Genomic DNA, 21,778 nt, shown 5'->3' with positions numbered 1-21,778 from the left:
GTGGGATTGTTTTGCAAATGCTCCATTTTTATCAGGGAGAGTAGGTGAGGAGATTTTGCAATTAGTCAAATGTTTTCCATATGATAGAGTAAAATGAAAAAACAAAAATTAATATTAAATGTTGTTTCTAGAGTGCACCTTTTCAATGTGATAAGAGAAAACGCAAAAAAACTATACAGATTATAGACATGGAGATACATAGCCCTAGACTTCCAAATGAATGGTTACGTTAGCACCCTGTTCACCCTCTGGCTATTTGTTCTCTATTCTGATACACATTTATGAACAATTTCACAGAAGGGCAGTCTAGGGTGTCTGAGTAATTCCAGCTAAAAATACATCAAGCAAGTTTTCATGGTCCGCCACAACTTCAAGTATGTTTCCTGTTTTTCCACTTAGAAGCAGGTTCTTCTCTCTAATAATTGCTTTTCTTTATAAGCATAACAGTTCAGGTTTACTCTGGATTAACACTGCAAAGGTCTTGTATTGCTTAAGGGTTTCCTATTCTCTTGCACGACCTTCACGCAGAAATACACAGTTGAAAGAAAATATCATCTCAGGCTCTATGTGATTTCATAGAAAAATGATTTAATAGACTACCATTACTGACAAACCATTTCATCTAAACATTTTAATGGAAATGTTCATTTCTTTTCTAAATTGGCTTCTGTATATAATTTTAAGGTGTAATTGAAATGGTAGCAGGCCTTACTTTCACAAACATTTATCCAAAGTATGTAATTCAATGCTTTAAGTCAGAGGCCATTATTTCAGATTTATACATTTTACATTTTCAAACAATTACTTTGGATGCTTTTAATGTGTTGAACCTTCACTACTCCTCACCATGATACATCTCCTAAAACACGTCCCCATGCATAAACTCCCTGAATCCTAAAAAAAAAACCACCACAACTAAACTCCACCCATCACTAAACCATGAAAGCCCTTTCTACTCCTAAACTCTTTCACCTCTTTAACAAAGCTCCCTAACCGCTCCTAGATTACACATATTCCTAAACCCTAAAAATCCCTTTTTATGCCAGAACTACACCTACCCCTGATCCTTTAAAATCCTCCACTGCTCTTAAACTTCACTCAACCCTGAATCCTAGCACTCTCATCATCCCTGAAAACCATCCATTCATGATCCCTAAAACCAGTTTTCACCCATAAACTTATCATACCTGAACCCTAAAAACCTTTTCTTCATAACAACTCTACCTATCCCTGAACCGTTAAAACCCCACACCACCCTAAATTCTACCCATTCCCGAACACTGAAAACCCTATACTACCCCAACAATGTCCTTATCACTCACCAGCTCCATACTTAAGAAACACTCTCTAGCTGTATACTCCACCCATCCACAAAAACGTTTTTGTAAAAAATCATCATCCCTAAACATCAGCCATCTCTGAACCTTAAAAACCTTCATTGACCCTAAACATCACCCATCCCTGAACCCCAAAAAAACCCTCACTAAACCTAATCTTCACCTGTGTGTGTGATTTTGGATTTTTTCCCTACAATTAGCCTGTTTTTTCTTTAAAATGTATCCTTTAGTTTTCAATGTATTTGTATCTCCTTAATAGTCTCTTTCATTAAAATTGTTTTTCCATTTTTTGGTTTCCTCCAATAAGGTTTCTGAATTTTCGTATTTCCATTAATTCACATACATCAATCATCTCGTATTTAGTTAGATTATGCACTCAGTTATTGCAAAACAAACATGTTCAAGTTAACATGTGACTAATTGTTTAAGAACACTCTATTCTCCATATAATTATTGGAAGACTGAATAATCTAGAACATGTTCTAAACCACATACATGTCATACAATGGGTGTCTGAAGTAAAATTGAATTTCGAGCACACACTTAGGAATAACTCACCCCTGGTCTCTTCCAATGCATACCCTGACGCCTGTCATTGGAGAGTAGCATGGATATCAATTTTGGACCAATGGAGCTGTCCCCTGCTGGGAAAGTGTCATCTTCAAATAACAGCCCATGCTTAAGGTGATATTCTCGCAAGTACTCAAAGTCCTGCTCGTTGAATTTCTTCGGGTTCTCCAAGGAGCCCAGCCTTCTGTGGGCGTGCTGACCTTGGGCTCGGTTGTCATAGGCTCCTGGGTTTGACATCATGACATTTGCCTGTGGTAAAATGAGATGCAAAGTTAACACTTGCTCGAGTACACTATTGATAAAATACATGCAGCCACATTCAGATACTGACAGGGTCCGCGTGCCAGTTGCTGCTGAAACTATAGAACAGAACAACATTACTTATAAAATGTTCTATTTGAAAGAGGCGTGATATGGTTTTGCTTTGAAGAGCACAAGCTGATTACTTACACGTGAGATGTAACATATATAATAATGTTAGTCTTAATAATAAAAATATTAATAACAATAAGGATAATAGTAAGATCTTTGCTCATGGGGGACTGATACACAAAGCTTTTTTGTAATTAGTTTCTGATGTCAGATTGTGGCTTACAGAATCCGAACCCTACATCCATGCCAAATAGTGTATGTTTAGATTAGAAGTTAGAACATAGGTGTTTACCGCGGAGTCGCAGAGGAGGTAACCATTGAGAAGATAGCAAACACTCACAAAGTTGTAACCTGGTGCCAAAACCAGCTGTGCAACGTGATAGGTCAAAATGTAATTTAGAAGTATGCAACCACCATCATATTTTTATAGACATAGGAATTTTCCCTCCTATGGAAATGTTTTGCCTGTGAATAAAAAGAATGGCTGAATTATGCAAAGCTAAGGTTTACGCAGACGTGTCTGTGGATGTGAGAAAGGAGTTACACCTGACATAACAGAAGCATCTCCCATTCAACCTCCTATACGAATGTCTTCTCACAGTTACTACACAAACGTCTGAGAAGAATTACACCAAGGTTAGCGTAAAACTACAACTGTACTCAGAACATAACCTTTTGCTGTCTCTTCAGTACTACTTGACATAGTTCCATTACAAAAAGAGTCTGGACAGACTTCATAGTGTTAAACGAATTTTTTAGTTCAGCGCTTGTATTAAAAAAAAGAAATTAATGGGACTAAACTAGGAAACAATTGCTACTCTTTTCCAGTCCAGGGTCAGTAGATGATGTAATGTGCTGGCAGCAAGTGAAAAACAAGCATTTGCAATGCAACGGGTCACACATTTGCTCGAGTTAGGGTTATTAGTGTTGTAAACTCCTAACTGGATGTTTCTTGCCACACAAATAGAAAGAAATAAAACGAGCACGATAGCGCTGTGTAGAAAGCAGCACAATCGCTCTGAAATTGAAAACCAAAAAAACTAGCGCAATCGCGCTTTAAAAACCCAGCGCAATCTCGCTGTGTGGAAGACAAAAAGATATAGTAGTGCAGAAACCAAGCTGAAAACATGGAGTCTTGTATGTTTTCAGTAGTTGGCCGGTGCGCTCAAGAAGGGCTAAACATCGGAAAAGGCATGACGGGTGCACGCCTTCCACTAATGAAAGCAAACGGATTTTAAAAGGCAAGCCCACAAACCAATGAAAGTGACAGGCATGACCTGGGCGTGGTTACAAGCCCAAAGAGAGATTACAACAGGGACGGAGCACTTGTGCGATAATATGGTGACGGCCATTCCAGGATTTCAGGTACCTAAGCCCGCACCCTTGAAAGATGTGGCAAAGGCAGCATTAAGGGACAGATGGAGTATTTGTGAGAACACAGAGGATACGGGCAGGTCCCAAAAGGGCAAATAATGCCCTCTAAAATCAAGCATCTCTCCTGCTTCCCAAAATTTTCTTTGTTTCAGCCTTCTGCCCTTTCACTCACCCATCCATCCTTTCACTCACTCATTCATCCACTCTCTCATGCATCCATCCATTCACTCTTCTATCCTTCGACCCCTTCATCCAACCACTCAGCTACCCTTCCCTCACTCACCCTGCCTTCCATTCATCCATCCTTTCACTTATTCATCCAGCCTTTCACATTCCCCATACAGAATCAGGGAAACGATCATGTTGTTACCATATTGCTTGAGAAGGTTCTTTTGAGAATGACTTTCGATCAAACAAACCAGTCTTGACTGGACATTGCGGTTGCACAGATCTCAGCAATAATGATACTCAGAGTAAGTTACTTTCATGAATGATTTCTCAAGTTATGTTTAGTGCAAGTTAGAGTCATTCGCTCCTTTTCTAGATTTGTTTTCTTTGTGTAGTTTTCCATTTAGCTCTTTTTTCTGCTGTTGAAGGTCAGGATATTTTAAAGTATATGAAAGAAGGTGTTCAGTGAAGGAGAGGACAGTGAAAATAGATCTAAGTAATCAGAGTCACATGATTAAGGAAAAAAATACTTTTACAATGACAGTTTGTGAGTTTTACGTGGAATTGAGGTGAAAGCTTCCAATGTGCCATGTTTGCAGCAGAAAAACGAACAAACAAATCTTTGGCCCCGGCTACGTTTTATCGCCATTTCATGATTAATCACATTAAAATGTGTTCTTGTCTGCAAAGAGCAGCATATGAAAAAGTATGTTAGGGGTCCTTCAGATGGAAAAAAGTTAGGATCATTGATGCTCAAACACACATATAAATGCGTAGCCAAGAGAGTAGCCAGAAAAATAAAATACCCCCACCTTATACCAAAGCCCCTTATGGCACCAAGCAAGCAAAGCAAGTAATTGGGACACACCCTAGAAGAGCTTGCTTGTCTCTTCCATTCAAAAATCCATCCTTTCATCCACCCACTGATATCTACCATTTCAGCAGTATATTATGCCATCTATTTCGTCTTTCATCCAACATTGTTTGTCACCATTTCATCCATTTGACCACCAATCCATATACAAACCTACCCATCCATCTTCAAACCTATTTGTCAAATGTATCCATCCATTCATCCATCCTTTTACTAGTCTCAAAAAATCCTTTTACTTATCCATCCATCCAGTTGTCCATCCTTTCGCCCACCCGTCCACCCGTTCACTCCTCCATCTATCCACTCTTACTCATCCATCGATCCACTCTCTCACTTAACCATCCATCCTTACATTCATCCATCCACCCTTTCACCCATCCATCCACTCATCAATCCATCCATTTACCCTTTCACTCACTCATCCATCCATACACCCTTTCACTCATCCTTCCATCCACCTTTTCACTCATCCATTCGTCCACTTTCATCCAGTCACCCACCTACACTCCATTTCACTGATCCATCCATTCTTTCACTCATCCATCCTTATAAATATCCTTTCACTCATCTAGCCCTCCTTTCACTCTTTCCATTCATCCAGCCTTTCTTTCACTCCATCCATCCACTTATCGATCCATCTTTTCCCTTTCACTCATCCATCATTTCACTCACTCATCCTTCCTCTCATCCAACATCCATCCACCTTTACACTCATCCATCCAGTCACTCATCTATGCATCCATCGATCCCTTTCATTTATCCATCTTTACATCCATCCTTTCACGCCTTCATCCATGCATCTATCATCCACCCTTTCACTTACCCATCCATCCACCCACCCACTATTTCTCACACATCCCTCTATCCATCCATTCCTCCAGCCATCTACCCTTTCACTCACCCATTTATCCTTTCACTCACTCATTCGTCCACTCTCTCGTGCATCCATCCATTCACCCTCTCAATCATTTATCCTTCTACCTCTTTATCCAGCCACTCATCTACCGTTACCTCACTCATCCTTCCTTTTATTCATCCATCCTTTCACTCATCCATCCATCCTTTCACTTTGTTCATACATCCACCCTTTTAATCTGTGCATTCATCCAGCCTTTCACTGCATCATTCACCCATTTAGCCCTCCATCCATCAACTCATTGATCCATCCATTTAACATTTCACTCATCCATCCATCCATATTTCCTCTTTCACTCACCAATCCGTACATCCATTCTTTCACTCATTCATGCATTTATCCATCCACCTTTTCACACTCATCCATCCACCATTCCACTCACACACCTATCTATCCATCCATCTACCCTTTCACTCATCCATCCACTTTTTCACTCATCCATCTTTACATCTATCCTTTTACTCATCCATTCATCCATACAGCCTTTCACTCATCAATTTCACCAGCCTTTCAACTCATCCATCCACCCAGCCTTCCACTTCATCTGCCCATCCACTCATCATTCATCCTTTTACTCACTCATCCATCCATACCCTCATCATCCATTCACCATTTCACTCATCCATCCATTCATCCCTCCTCCCTTTCACTCATCCAACCCTTGCATCGATCCTTTCACTCATTCATCCATCCATGTATCTATCCATTCATCCATCCTCTCAGTCACCCACACATCCCTCCACTCTTCCAAATTCATCCATCCACCTCACCTCTCCACCCTTACACTTTTAATTATAAGCCTTCGGTCTGCCGTGTTGCAGACGGAAGAGGCCCATAAAGAACAAAGAACCCCACCCCACTGCAGCTGCTAAGGCTGGGAGTTGCTGACACCTCTGAGCGTAGCCATCCATGCAGTCAAGCTACATAGAAACAGGCAGTCACGCATAAAGAAGAAACATGTGCAGACTGATAGATAATTTACTTAGTCTGGGACTCGTTTTAGGCCAATGAATCTTTTGACCCTGATTGGAGACTCCTTAAGACGAGATCACTAATCTACATGTCAATCAATAGATCGATAACCTCATCAATATTAACAACAGCAAATCAATCAAATTGGTTGGTGACATTAATGAAAACCGAAACACCCCATGACCTTTCAGTCATGAATAACCACACAAAATTTAGTTGAGATTTAGGGTATTTTATTCCTTATTGATTATACTCTACTAGCAAGTTTATTAGTCTCAATACCAAAAAACACATCAACAAAGTCACAATATGGCAACTCGAATAAGATTTCATCAAAGCAAAGATCCTAAACATTAGAACAAAGCACAACGTCAACATGGATTAACTTTAGCAGAGTATCATTAGCGCATTATTCAACAAAGCATAGATTCAGTCATTTATTTATTTGCGTCCATGTAGTGAACCCCTTAACTGACTCAAAGTAGCATTGGCATGTTGGGCTTCATGCAAAACAATTTAGCAACAAAAATTTAGAAAACATCTATCTATGGTCTCTATCAAAAGAAGCAGTTGGTACCTAGAAAGAAAAGGCAAACAAACAAAAACAATGTCATTATCATATAGTTACCCTCCGTAATGGGTCAGCATACAGAGTCAGTCTTCGTCCTCAGGACATCAGTTAATTCGCCATCAGCCAGGAAACTCAGCAAAGTTCAGCAAGACAGGTAATAAAGAACACTTCCCTCATAAGGAGGAAAAAAGTATGAAATGGGCAAAACAAGGGTAAGGATGGTTTGAAGAGTCAAACAGCAAAGTCTTTAAGACAGAGTGACAAAGTGGCTAGGTGCGAGCAAAGAAGGGCACGTAATGGCTGATTTCTCCTTGTGACACGGTGTTATAGTAATCTTGTTGTACAGTCTCCCAATTTCCAATTGGGCAAATTTTGATGCATCATTATCTCCAACCAATAATTGGTTTGTCACCTCACTAGGATTTTCACTTTAGGACAGTTCTCACGTAGTTCATTGGCTCCTGCAATTGACGTCTCCAACGGGTAGAATGTCAGGTACAAACTTTTATTTTTGCAGGCTCAGTCAGTAGTCCCATTGTCTTTACTAGTTCAGGCGACCTTGTACCTGTTGCAAGTTTACACTGTTGCATTCGGCAAGAATGTCTCCTTGAGCAAGTCAGGTCTCATGAGAAAGAATTTACTACGGTTACCCACATCTTTTAGCTTCTGGAAAAGTACAGCTACATGTCCTTCAGTAAGTCAGCACATTGTACGTTAGAAAAACACATTTAATATGAGACCGGCAGCTAGGCCCCGACTCATGCTAACTAAGGTCTAGTAATTAATTTTAGCAAAATCTTAACATATAACTCTTAATACTAATACAAAACCACACAGTAGTACATCAATAATTCATTATTAGTCAATTTCATTTATCATCCTATACATTGGTGGCCACTCCCCGTGGGCACATTTCAAATGCCTATGTTAAAGCACATTAATTCATTTTTCTATGCGACATCATTATACATTAATTTGCAAACATTTCATGTTAATTGTTAATTTTTGATTATAATAACTACTGCAGCTGCTAAGGCTGGGAGTTGCCGATGCCTCTGAGTGTAGCCATCCATGCAGTCAAGCTACATACAAACAGGCAGTCACGCATAAAGAAGAAACATGTGCAGACTGCCATGTGCACTTCTGTGCTAATTCCAGTGCAGTATTCCTCAGCGTCACCTGCACCCACCCAAACGTTTATCCAACGCACTCTCCCTCATTCGTAGTCCCAATCAATTGTGGTAAGGTGTTCACCAAGCTTCAGTATAGCGTAAACCATGTACAGCTTTTGCAGAAGCTGTTTAAGCTTTCTTAACACAGAGAACTCTCAGTGGGCAGGCGGCAGCATCTCTGGCTTCCGCACACTCCTGAGTCAACACTGACCGTGTGATAGACCTGACCATCTGCTAACTCTTCTATGGTTTTCCTGCAATTGTTATGGGCATAGGTGCACTGGCAACTGTGGTGGTTGGTTTAGCTTCACTGTTGTGTGGCGCAAGGAATCCCACGGTGGATAGTTGATTGGTGGCACACTGCAGAAGTGGCCAGTGGATCACCTGGACAAACGATGATGCTGATGAAATCAGGCCATTATGAGATTAGGATTGTTTGTTCAGTGGGCAAGGAAGCCTTATACAGGGTTAGCCTGCGTTGAGAGGTATCCAATGTGCAAGCATGACTCTGGCTGGCTGCTCTACTGATTGTAGACATCCTCATAACAAGGAAGGCTCAGGTTGGGATTCTCAAAAGACAGGTGCCAACGATGTTCTGTAAAACCTACTATTTCAAGATAGCACAACTAAAAAGAAAAATATGTGTGCTATAGTGCAGGTGCTTATGATGCGAGCAGCAGACAGGGCTAATACGTGTTTCTGTCCATGTGATATTATTTATACTCATTCGTTCTCACATATAAAGATGGATGTGGCAATACTCACCAAGTTTTACCATAGTTGCTTTTCAACCTCAACTATTGTTGTGTGATGTTACAACAGCGAAGACATGAGTATAAAAGGAGCATAGATGATAACAACCTCATAAAAATCTTTGGCAGGTATTTGTAAGAGCAAATAGCACACTTGGGAGCAAATCCAAATGTGGGGGTGGGTTCCCGTCCGCAGTAGGTTTTTGATACAAAGAACAAACAAACAATGGTAACTTTATTGAGAAAGATTACATCAGTCGATCATGTGGGTTTACCACAGTCGATTATCAACATTAGAGCTACTAAAGATGGAGAGAGTCAAATAATACAGTGATATATGAAAACCTGAGTCCTGGGATTATGTTACAAGGAGTCCAACTTGCTCTTTGGGACCATCCTCAAGATCATTAAATACATTTTAAGGCATTGAAAGATTTTGTCTCCATATCCATTTTGAAACCGCATTATTCAGTTTGGTTCCCTAGTTCACATTGGCTGAAGTACCTGTAGCTCGGCTGGTATAAGATCTGTCCGGGTCCTTGGTTCCCATCACATTCGTCTGTTGTGTTATGTTCTATTTCCACTGTGGGAAGTGAATGTGGTGCTTGCAACTGGCTCATTCATATGCTTCTGCCATATGGGAGTTTAGATCACTGCTTAATTTGAGATGGTGGTGGCCGGTTGGGGGCACAGCAATTATTTTTGGGGACCACCACTTATTTCAACCATCAGATGTTTACTGACTGCACGAGAGGGAAAAACACACAGATCAGAAAGACGGAGGACGAGGAAGAAAGCAAAACAGTCACCAAAGAAGAAAACAGGAACCTGTGAGAGCGAGAAAAAGGGCAAGGAGTGTATGGCAGTGGACTAAAGTCCACCAGATTTGTTATTTAGCATGCTAATGTTTAATTGCACTGGCCCCACTTCTGAGCAGAGCTTCGGGCACCACGCTCTTTCTTTCACAAATTAAGCACTAGCGTAGGTAAAAAGGCATGTAAAAAGTGGTCAACTAACCAATGCCGTCATAGGATGCCAGTAGAAGGAGCTTTGTGAAAAATTTGAAAAAATGTGCATTTAGGCAAGACTTGGCTCTAACTTGCCTTTTTGCACTGCAAACGACCGGACTTTGTCGTAATAAACTATGTAAAATTGTTGGACTCATTAAAATTGGCTTCCTTGTACCCAGACCTGAGAGATGTTGTCGACCTGCTGTACAACATCACAACCACATCTTTTCGGTTTGGTAATAAAGGATGGTTTGCTAATGATTTACTAATAACTAAATTCTTGCTAAAGGGAGGTTGTAGGAAGTTGGCTCTGTATATACTATCTCAAAGTGAGAGATAGTGTGCACAGAGTCCCAGGGTTCCACTTAGAGATTGATAGTGGCAAAATTAGATAATACTAATGCTCTATTTTGTGGTAGTGTGGTCGAGAAGTAGGCTTATCAGAGGGAAGTGTTAAGCATTTGTTGTACACTCACAGGCAATAAATGAGAACACACACTCAAAGACTTAACTCCAGGCCAATAGGTTTTTATATAGAAAAATATTATTTTCTTAATTTATTTTAGAACCACAAGATTCAGAATTCAAGTAAGTACATAAATTGTAAGGTACTTGACATAGGTAAGTATGGAACTTTGAATTAAAACAGTAATGTACACAGTTTTGGCAACAATAGCAATAAGCTATTTTAAAAGTGGACACTGAAAAAATCAACAGTTCCTGGGGGAGGTAAGTAATAGTTTTTCAGGTAAGTAACTCACTTACAAGTTCTTCTGGGTAAAGGCAGCCCACCTTTGGGGGTTCAAGCCAACCCCAAACACCCAGCACCAGCAAGACAGGGCCAGTCAGGTGCAGAGGTCAAAGTAGGGCCCAAATAGCATGGGTGCCTATGAGGACCGGGGTTGCTCCGGTTCCAGTCTGCAAGCAGGTAAGTACCTGTGTCCTCAGGAGCAGACCACAGGGGTTTTGTAGAGCACTGGGGGGGTTCACAAACAGGCATACAAAATACACCCTCAGCAGGACAGGGGTGGCCTGGTGCAGTGTGTGAATTAGGTGTCAGGATTTAGGTAGGAATCAATGGAGAGACCCAGGGGTCACTCTGGCGATGCAGGCAGGGCACAGGGGGACTTCTCAGGCCAGCCACCGACTGGGCAAGGATGAGGGCTGCCTGCTGGTCACTCCTGCACAAGTAGTTGGTTTCTCTCGGGCCTAAGGGATGTGGATGCAGTGCTTCTTCCAGGCATCAGTTTCCTTTGTTACCAGGCAGTCGCTGTCAGGAGGAACCTCTAGATCCTCTCTGCAGGCGTCGCTGTGGGGGTGTAGGGAGGTCGTCTCAGGGTGTCCACGTCGTGGGAGTCACCTGGAGGTCCTTTGGTTGCAGGTCAGTCTTCTGAGTCCTCAGAAGGCGCTGGTCCCACTGGCTGCGTCGCTGTGCGGGTTCTTTGAGTCTGGAGAAAGGCCGGTAGGGCTGGGGCCAAGCCAGTTGTTGTCTCCGTCGTCTCTGCGGGGCTTTCAGGTCAGCAGTCCTTCTTCTTGCTTCAGGTCATCAGGAATCTGGATTCCTGGGTTCAGGGTTGCCCCCAGATACACAATTTAGGGGTGTGTTTAGGTCTGGGGGGCAGTAGCCAATGGCTACTGTCCTTGAGGGTGGTTGCACCCTCTTTGTGCCTCCTCCCTGTGGGGAGGGGGGCACATCCCTAATCCTATTGGTGAGGAATCCTCCAAAGCAAGATGGAGGATTTCCTAAGGCAGGGGTCACCTCAGCTCAGGACACCTTAGGGGCTGTCCTGGCTGGAGGGTGACTCCTCCTTGTTTCTCTCATTATCTCCTCCAGACTTGCCGCCAAAAGTGGGGGCTGTGTCCGGGGGGAGGGGGGGGCGCTCATCTCCACTATCTGGAGTGCCCTGTTGCGCTGTAACACGAGGCTTGAGACTTTGAGGCTCACAGCCAGGTGTTACAGTTCCTGCAGGGGGAGGTGTGAAGCCCCTCCACCCAGTACAGGCTTTGTTCCTGGCCACAGAGTGACAAAGGGACTCACCCCATGTGGCCAGAAACCCGTCTGGATGTGGCAGGCTGGCAGAAACTGGTCAGGCTCGCACTAGTAGTTGGACTGATATACAGGGGCCAGCTCTAAGATGCCCTCTGTGTGCATTTCTCAATAAATCCCACACTGGCATACGTGTGGATTTATTGTGCTGAGAAGTTTGATATCAAACTTCCCAGTATTCAGTGTAGCCATTATGGAACTGTGGAGTTTGTGTTTGACAAACTCCGAGACCATATACTCTTTATGGCTAACCTGCACTTACAATATCTAAGAATTGGCTTAGACACTGTAGGGGCATAGTGCTCATGCAACTATGCCCTCACCTGTGGTATAGGGCACCATGCCTTAGGGCTGTAGGAGGGGTGACTTACCTATGCCACAGCCAGTGGGTTGTGGGCATGGCACTCTGAGTGGAGTGCTATGTCAACTTAGTCTTTTTCTCCCCACCAGCCCACACAAGCTGTGAGGCAGGGTTCATGTGCTGAGTGAGGAGTCCCTAGGGTGGCATGATACATGCTGCAGCCCTTAGAGATCTTCCTTGGCCACAGGGCCCTTGATACCAGGGGTACCATTTACAAGGGACTTATCTGTGTGCCAGGGCTATGCCAATTGTGGAGACAAAGGTACAGTTTAGGGAAAGAACACTGGTGCTGGGGCCTGGTTAGCAGGGTCCCAGCACACTTTCAATCATAACTAGCATCAACAAAAGGCAAAAAGTTAGGGGGTAACCATGCCAACAGTGGAATTTCCCTACAAAGGTGGTTATTGTGAATGTCTAAAAGTGCACAATAATGGTTGCGGACACAAAAAGCCTCTGCTGTTGAAATACACCATAATTTTGGAGAGTCTTGGACATGTTTTACACTTTCATAACTTTAGAATGAGATATAGGCACACCAATTATGAGAAAAAAACACACAAACACCGTTTAAATAATTCAATGAGTTCTTTTGAGCAATTATATATTTCTTCAGTGGGGATTCGAAATAATGTTATGTAGGCCAGATGCACAAAAGACGTTGCAAAAAGTGGTCTTAAATTAGGTACTGACTTTTGTGCGGACAATCTTTCATTTTGGAATGTGACACATAGCAAATCTCCAGTTGTAGGTGGTCTCAGAATGGCCTACATAACAAATATTAATTATATACCTTGCTAATTGTAACGTTCTGCAAATGGCTACAAACACAGGGATGGTGTCCAACAAGAACAGGAGACTATGAACCCTGTATTTTAATTTCCAAATGGGAAACTTTTTTAAAAGTAGGACATGTTCCTCAAATGTATGGTAAAGTGTAACCTTTAACTACATGTGAAAATAGGAAAATGATTTAGGTAATTAAGTTGAAGGAAGCAATTGCTTAATTGGGAAAAAATGAACTATTAACAGTTATTTGTTGGAAAAAACATATTTTTGGGGGTTGATCATGTTCTGCTTTGTTCAGTTCAGTTCAACTTTATTTTCATAGTTACTTAAAGCAATTGCAGTAAGAACGTCCAGCATTTAAAACGTAAAAATAGATAATATATCATATTGCACCTTAATGCATAAAATCCTTCTCTTACCCCGATAAAGTAAACTTTCCTAAAAGAAGCACACGTCAAATATCACTTTTGTACATAAAACCATCTATTACTCTAATCAGTTAAAATTCTCTAAAAGAAAGCACAAAGCTATGTCAAGTAAGGGTCGGAGGCAGAGGGTCCCTAAAAATAAAGAATAACATTGAAAAAAAGCACCCTTGCCTAAACCGGGACAAAAGGTGCGGAAGATCAAAGTCCAAGGAAGTGAAATATGCTGATCAAAATTAGGACCATTCTAACCGGGTGAAGTCAGCTTGTGCACGCCTACTTAGAGTCAAGTGATTGAAATGGCCCTAGGCAGCTTTATGTTCACCAGATCGAAGAATTTAAGCAAACGAAAGTTCAGCTGTGGGTCTTTGGAGGCGAAGCAGGCCAGCACAGCCTGTCTCCGTGAACGAATCCCTCTTTTATTGAATGGGTCTAATAAAATTTTCAGCAGCTCTTCACAGGTACATAGCAAGTGCTGTATGCCTTCAGTACCAATGTTCTGGTTCTATTACACTATGGCAGGACCTTAGTATATATTTAAGTGCATCAAAACCTGTTTTACAAGAGAAAAGGAAGTTGCATGAGGGACAGTGCCTAAGGAAAGGCTAGACCCTGGCAGGATTTGGCAAGGAAATACAGCAAAGAGCTCACATTTGCTGTAAACCTAATACTTACTTTTCTATTATAAAGAGTTGTAGAAAGAGAACCTTATGTTGATGACATGACATCCATAACCTGTGCTCACTATCTGTATGCCGAATTAAGCTGAAGTCTAGGACAAACTATTGGCCAGTGCCAAAGAGGCCTCGGGAAGATCTTTATGTGATGGCATTGCCTCATTTTAAGATTTTGTCCTTTCTAACTATAAAGAAATATTGTTTGCTAGCCGTTTTGAAGCAACCACAAAACAGATATGGGAGTTGGTTAGTGCTAATTTGTAAGGTAGCAAAGATTAGGTTAACAAGGTTTTAGGTTGTTTGCAGTAGAATTACATACAAGCTCTTCTTTCACACTTGGGTTTTGTTACACTGTTTTATGTTTAAAAATATTGCGAGGATTTGGGTGTATTATGTGATATGGCTGTGGGGCCTTGTCATATAATACACTAGAATAAAACTGTCTTGGGTCCAGTTAGGCTCTTTAAACAACCTTAAGCACAACAATGTGCTTAATCTATGGCTTTCAACCAGCAAGGCTTGCACTATGGAACTTACTGTAAAGTATCTGCAGTGCCAAACAATGGAATACTATGAAAGAACCAGGACACCCATTTATAAAAAGAGAGTATATTTTAATGAATTTTTAGAGAACTTCATGTGCAAACTCCATCAGAGGGTTCTGGAGATACAGATTTTAGAAAAATATTAATCTCTTTTAAATGCAACTTCAAACAAGCATTGCTCAACAAAAGGTTTGTACACTTTTGAAAAGTTTGAAAGTGTTAGTTTGGCTTTTGTGGCCTGGCTTGGGTGACCAAATCTGGCAGGATAGAGGTCTAGGGGGCCAGAAAGTATACTTTAGACAGTTATCTGGTCAGAAGAGCATTTTTAAGTTGAGTTCCAAACTTTACAGAACAACAGCTATAGACTTCAATGGATTGGTCCTGAAGCTAAGGATACAGGATAAAAACATGCTTAAGGATCCTATGGTGAAGGAGACGTCAATATGGGTGCCCTTGTGGCGAGTCCTCGGTTCACAACTGTTGTGGAGAGACTTCGGCCACAGACGTCAGGGTCATAGGAATTCCTCTTTGATGCAGTAGCTGACCAGGTGGCTACCAACTTGCCAGCTTAGGCTTCTTCATCTCTTTTGTGCCTATAGCTAGCTCCTTGGAGTCACTGCTTTGATCTGGGATGGGAATCAACTTTTTTCTGATCCAGGAGACAAAGGCTTAGTCCAAACTTCGCTAGCCAATCCAATCCAATTAGTAGAACTGGGGACATTGAATTCAAAAGTTTTACATAAAAATAGCACCCAGAAGCACAAAGCACTATTGGGGCTATCTGGTCGTGCCAGACCAGGGCAAAGTCACAAATTCAGGCTGACCGCAATGGAGCGAAAGCTGGCTACTGGGACCCAGTTAGGCCAACTGAACAAAGTACCTTGGATCCTGGTTGTGGATTGCTGGGTGGATCCCTGTTGAAGATGGATCGTGCAACAGAAGCTGAGAAGCGGCAAGGCTGTGGTGAGAGGTCCTGTTGTGTCAATGTTAAGGATACTATTGAAGAGACTTGAGATGTGAAGGCTGGTGTGGAGGATGCATTGTGCAATCAAAGCAATGGGTCGCTTCCGATGAGTAGTGAAGCCGAAATGTGGTGTTCCAGCATTGTTGTCGAGGCTGCCCTCAATGGCAGATGCGAGGAAGTTGTGCCAGGAAAAGCTTTGAGCACTAGTGGTTCCAGAGGAAATGTGTCAAACGCAAGATGCAAGTCTTTTCCAATGAGTCTAACACACGCAGCAGCGGAGATGCATCAATTCTGCTTGAGGATGAGCCAATCAGCGGAGGAGATATGTCTGTTCTGCTTGGGAATGCATCATTCAGCAGAAAGAATGTATCGATTCCACTGGCAAGCACCTTAGGCCTCCTATGACTGGGATGGGACCCCTTGGAAGGGTACACTCACAGCTGGCAGAGTCCAGGAGCAGAAGCAGGGTGGCTGGAAGACTTTTATGTCCCTAAGACTTAAGATCAGGAGGCCAGCCCACTAGCCCTTAGAGTCACTCTGGGTTTTGAGTTACAGTGATGCTGGTCTGGTACTTCTCACCCATGGTCAGCACAGCATGGCAGGAGTCCAGCATAGAGCAGTGCAGCAGAGTGGCAGTCTTTCAGCAGCACAGCAGTCTGTCTTCCTGACAGAGTATTCACAGGTCCAGAAGTGTACTGCAGTGCTGATGTCTGAAATCTAGTTTGTATACCCAGGGGTGCCTTTGAAGTAGGAGAGACTTCAAAGACATACCTTTCAAGTGCACAGATGTCCTGCCCTTCCTGCCCTGGCTCCAGACTAACTACAGGGTGTATACAGGACACAGCCTATTCAAGTGTGAGGCTGGGTCCAGCTCACCCTCCCATCCTGCCCAAGATGCCCCATCAAGTCACAGTTAAGCTCCCTTTGTGTGTGGCTTTCTAGGTGAAATACACAAAGTCCAGCTGTTAACTACACCCAGTCATGTCACCAGAGGCAGGCTGCATGCACAGAATGGCTAAGGAAAGAAAATGTCAACTTTCTAAAAGTGGCATTTTCAGAATTTCAATTTCAAATCTGACTTCATTATAAATCAGGATTTAAAATTGTAATTTTAGATACGCAAATCATGAAGGAATTATCTTTTCCCATTTGTAAATTGCACTTATGAAGTAAATAAGGCAACTCCAATGTTATCCTACCGGAGAAACAACCCTAGCATTACTGAAAAACAAATTTACGAGTTTTTCAATACAAGAACACGTAAAACTTAAAAGTACATGTCCTGCTTTAAATACATGGCACCCTGCCCTCAGGGCCTACCTTAGGGGTGATTATAAAAAAGGAATTGTTTAGGCCTTGCAGAAGAGTTATTTTACCAGGTGTTAGAAATTGGGTTTTTGGTTGGCAGTCAGGTTACCCTCTGTCCAAGCAAGAAGCCTCACTCTAGTCAGGGTAAGTCACACACAATCCAAATTATCCTGTGCCCACCCTCTGGTAGCTTGGCACGAGCAGTCAGGCTTAACTTAGAAGGCAATGTGTAAAGCGTTTGTGCAATAAATCATACAATAACACAATATAGCACCACAAAAATACACCACACAGTGTTTAGAAAAATATATAATATTTATCTGGGTATTTGCAGGTCAAAACGATCAAAGATGCAATATGAAGTAGTAAAGATATCACTAAAAAGTGATATAAAGTGTCTTAAGTCTTTAAAAAGCAAACAAAGTCTCTTTCAAGCACAAAGTATCTGGTTTGGAGTGGAAAGTCTACGCAGAGGGCCGCAGAAGAGGAGATGCGTGGAAAAATGGTGTGTGCGTCGGTTACCCCCCTTCACACACAGACTTGCGTTGTTATTTTTCACGCGGGGAGACGTACGTCGTTCTGCGGGAGGAAAAATGGTGTGTGCGTCGGTTTCGCCCCTTCACACACGGTCTTGTGTCGTTATTTTTCACTCGGGGAAGACGTGCGTCGTTTTCCGGCACGCGGACCTTCTCCTTCTATGGATAGCGGGATTACCAGATGTCCCAGGGTCTGTGCGTGGATTCCTCGGCTTGTTATCTGGCTGCGCGTCGTTCCAGGAGGCTGTGCATGGAATTTTCTTTCTCACGCCAGGCGTCGCGTTGATTTCCCCTCTGGGAGTCAGGCGGCGTTGTCCATGCGAGGCCGTGAGTCGAAGTTCCGGTCACACCGCAGACGTCGCGTCAAGCGGCGTCTTTCTGGATCGGCGTGCGGTGAATTTTTCACCGCGGAACAAGCTGTGTGTCTAAATTTTCGGCACACAAAGAGTCCAAATGAAAAAGAGAAGTCTTTTTGGTCCTGAGATTTCAGGGAACAGGAGGCAAGCTCTATCCAAGCCCTTGGAGAGCACTTTTGCAGCCAGACAAGAGTTCAGCAAGGCAGCAGGCCAACAGCAAGGCAGCAGTCCTTTGTAGAAAGCAGTCAGGTGAGTCCTTTGGGCAGCCAGGCAGTTCTTCTTGGCAGGATGCAGGATCTGGTTCAGGTTTCTTCTTTAGCAAGTGTCTGAGGTGGTAGGGCAGAGGCCCTGTTTTATACCCAAATGTGCCTTTGAAGTGGGGGAGACTTCAAAGAGTGGTTTAGAAGTGTAAAGAAATTATCACTTTCTAAAAGTTGCATTTCTAGAATAGTAATATTAAATTCCGACTACTAAATATGACCTTCCTGCTCCTTTCAGATCAGCAGCTGCCACTTCAACAATGTATGAAGGCAGCACCCAATGTTAGCCTATGAAGGGAGCAGGCCTCGCAGTATTGTAAAAACGAATTTAGGAGTTTTACACTACCAGGACATGTAAACTACACAGGTACATGTCCTGCCTTTTACCCACACAGCACCCTGCTCTAGGGGTTACCTAGGGCACACATTAGGGGTGACTTATATGTAGAAAAAGGGGAGTTTTAGGCTTGGCAAGTACTTTTAAATGCCAAGTCGAAGTGGCAGTGAAACTGCACACACAGGCCTTGCAATGGCAGGCCTGAGACAAGGTGAAGGGGCTACTTAAGTGGGTGGCACAACCAGTGCTGCAGGCCCACTAGTAACATTTAATCTACAGGCCCTAGGCACATATAGTGCACTCTACTAGGGTCTTTCAAATAGCCAATCATGGATAAACCAATTAACAATACAATTTACACAGAGAGCATATGCACTTTAGCACTGGTTAGCAGTGGTAAAGTGCCCAGAGTTCAAAAGCCAACAACAACAGGTCAGAAAAAATAGGAGGAAGGAGGCAAAAAGTTTGGGGATGACCCTGTCAAAAAGCCAGGTCCAACACCAGGCCAACATCGCAGTGTAAAGCTGCACACATAAGCTCTGCAATGGCAGGATTGAGCCATGGTTATTGGGCTACTTAAGTGTATGGCACAATTAGTGCTGCAGGCCCACTAGTAGCATTTAATTTACAGGCTCTGGGCACCTGTAGTACCACTTTACTAGGAATTTATAAGTAAAATAAATATGCCAATTGGGGATGAACCAATATTACCATGTTTAGGGGAGAGAACACGGCACTTTAGCACTGGTTAAAAGTACTAAAGTCCACAAAGTCCTAACACCAACAAAACGTTAGGAGGAAGACTGCCCTCGGGCTGTCAGGTCTAACAGTGCATCAAATAGCAACACCATGAGAGGAATCTAACAGATATTTCGAATATGCAGTGCAAGATAGACTGGCATGGCATACCACATGGCTGTTTAGGCTGGTCCATCTTTTGTGGATAAGATAGATGGAGGGGCATTTTATCATCTTGATTGCAGCATGAGTGGCATGCAAGCCTCCAGTGGAGGGCAGGAAGCCAGTGGAGATATACAAGTCAATGTGTGCTTGTCATGGGTGGTACCCCAAAAAGTGACAGGGAATATAACATGGGGTTTGAGTATATCACTGGTTTTCAACACTTCAAAACAGATAGGTGTAAGATTGCAACAGTGTCTCTAACAAATCTAAGCTAGGACTCACGAGAAAAATGTCATGTTACATAACAGCTTAGCCTTCAAAGTCATGTCACCATATGGGTTTTGTGGGCTGGTCTTACCATAGCAGGTCTTTTATGATGTGCTTTTTTGAGTCACATTTCTTAGGAAGACTAGGTCTGTGTTTCACAAGAATGTTATTCTTTGCCAGAACCTGCTTTTCCTGTGTGCTCTCTTCCTCATTGGGATTTTCATAAATACACATTCATTATTCATGTTTCTTTTGTGTAGCAGTGGAGTGCCTGGTGTGCAGCTTTTGTTCATGCATTGGGGTGATGTGTAGTTGATGATATCGATTCCTCGGGGAGTCTAGCTGTTGCAAGCAAGAGTCTTCAGTTATACACCATCCTGTGTGTTTCTGCTCATTGACAATGATGTGGCAGATGTCTTTAAGTATAGGACTTATGCCCTTTGATGTGGGCTGTGACTTCTGCAAGTAATTGTACAATGTTTTAGCTTTCCGTGTACTGTCAATTTTGCTGTAAATCAAACTATGGTTATTTGTTTGTGTACACAATGGACAATGGTGGATATATAACCATAACCTTAAATCAATTTTACCAGAATAATTATATCAAAATAATATGTTTAGTGGTTGCAATTCCATTTATGTGCTGCCCCCAAGAAGATGAAACAATACAAAGTATAGTGCTGATTTGTATACTTAAATATAGTATAGGAGATCAGATGTACACTGGTTTCAACGAAGTTCGGTAAGCTCTGGCATTATCGGAACATATATGACCTGTGGCAATTCGACTTCAGACCAAAGTTGATTCCTGAGAGCTCTCACTTCAAACCCAAATACACTATTAAAAGATCATGGCACTTGCTGTCAGACAGTAGTTGCCACGTACAAGCCAATAAAATAAGAAAATGGCCTAGAAAGAAGTGGGGCCCAATTATGAGTGGGGTGATCTGAACTGCAATGTTACAACCCTGGTGGTCGGGCTGCCAGGGAACCACCAGTTTTACCAGCTTCAACAGGATCTCAGACCCTGGCGGTGTGGAGGTTGGTGACGGTCCTAATCCACCAGTGCAGAGCCTCAAGCAGTGCTGCCCTGGAGATTATGAGCCTCTTCTCTGCCAGAGGTTTCATGGCGGATGAAATCATTATGTGCAAGCAAGAACTACTCTGCAAAATAGAGGCAGTTTAAAATGCTGGACATGCCAGGCTTATCCTTACTGAAGCAAAGCACCATCGGCCCAAGTTTTTTCAGCTTTGAATAAGTGGCAGTGTCGACAGAATTTAGTGGGAGCTGATTTTGTTCCTGTGTGCTCCACCGCGTTAGCTGCTGTCTTATTTGTGTGCCTCCTGTGGTTGCAATATGGAGGCTAAGTTAACAGAGGCATGTGTTAGGAGCATGTTCAGTTGCATGGTTGTCCTCTGATGTTGTGCCATGTGTTGAGCGATTAATTTTCTGTTCTAGCCTGATCAGATATTTAGTCCGTCTACAGTTGAGTTGTATGTTTGTAAAGTTGAAACAAGCTATAATTGTCAGCCTACAGTGGCATAGCTCCTGCTGATTAAATGATGATCTTAGTATCATTCTTTAATCATTCGGGTTTGCTTCACACATGCAGATTTTCTGGACCGTGGATTCTGGGTATTTACACAAAGTCGGCAAGTCTCTGTACTGGTGGTTCATTCCCAGCGTGGTAGGTATAAGAATGATGGTAGACAGCCCAAGTGATATTTCAGAAACAATGTTTTAGTCTTGGCTTTGCTGGCTATGCCCAGATGCGGTTGAGGAGCTAACTTGCTGTAAGACGCTATTGTAAGCCAAACATGCCATCTCTGCACAAAGGCATCCTTATCTGCCAGCAGCAAGTGCCTCTTGATTCTTTTATTGATGAGGGCCTTGACTAGGGAGGAGTTGGAAATTATC

General features: G+C 42.6%; 1 protein-coding gene across 1 annotated transcript in view; it reads right to left on the bottom strand.

Moving 5' to 3' along the window:
- LOC138295478 (calpain-13-like) overlaps positions 1–21,778 on the bottom strand; it is a 530,338-nt gene that overhangs the window by 460,861 nt on the left and 47,699 nt on the right. Inside the window, exon 2 of the mRNA XM_069233811.1 lies at positions 1,896–2,156. Within this exon, the coding sequence (XP_069089912.1) occupies positions 1,896–2,156 (261 nt within the window). The remainder of the gene's footprint in view (positions 1–1,895; positions 2,157–21,778) is intronic.

The sequence above is a fragment of the Pleurodeles waltl genome, chromosome 5, assembly GCF_031143425.1.
Source record: "Pleurodeles waltl isolate 20211129_DDA chromosome 5, aPleWal1.hap1.20221129, whole genome shotgun sequence".
NCBI lineage: Eukaryota > Metazoa > Chordata > Amphibia > Caudata > Salamandridae > Pleurodeles > Pleurodeles waltl.
The sequence above is the reverse complement of the archived record's forward strand: the minus strand, read 5'-3'. Positions and strand labels throughout refer to the sequence as shown.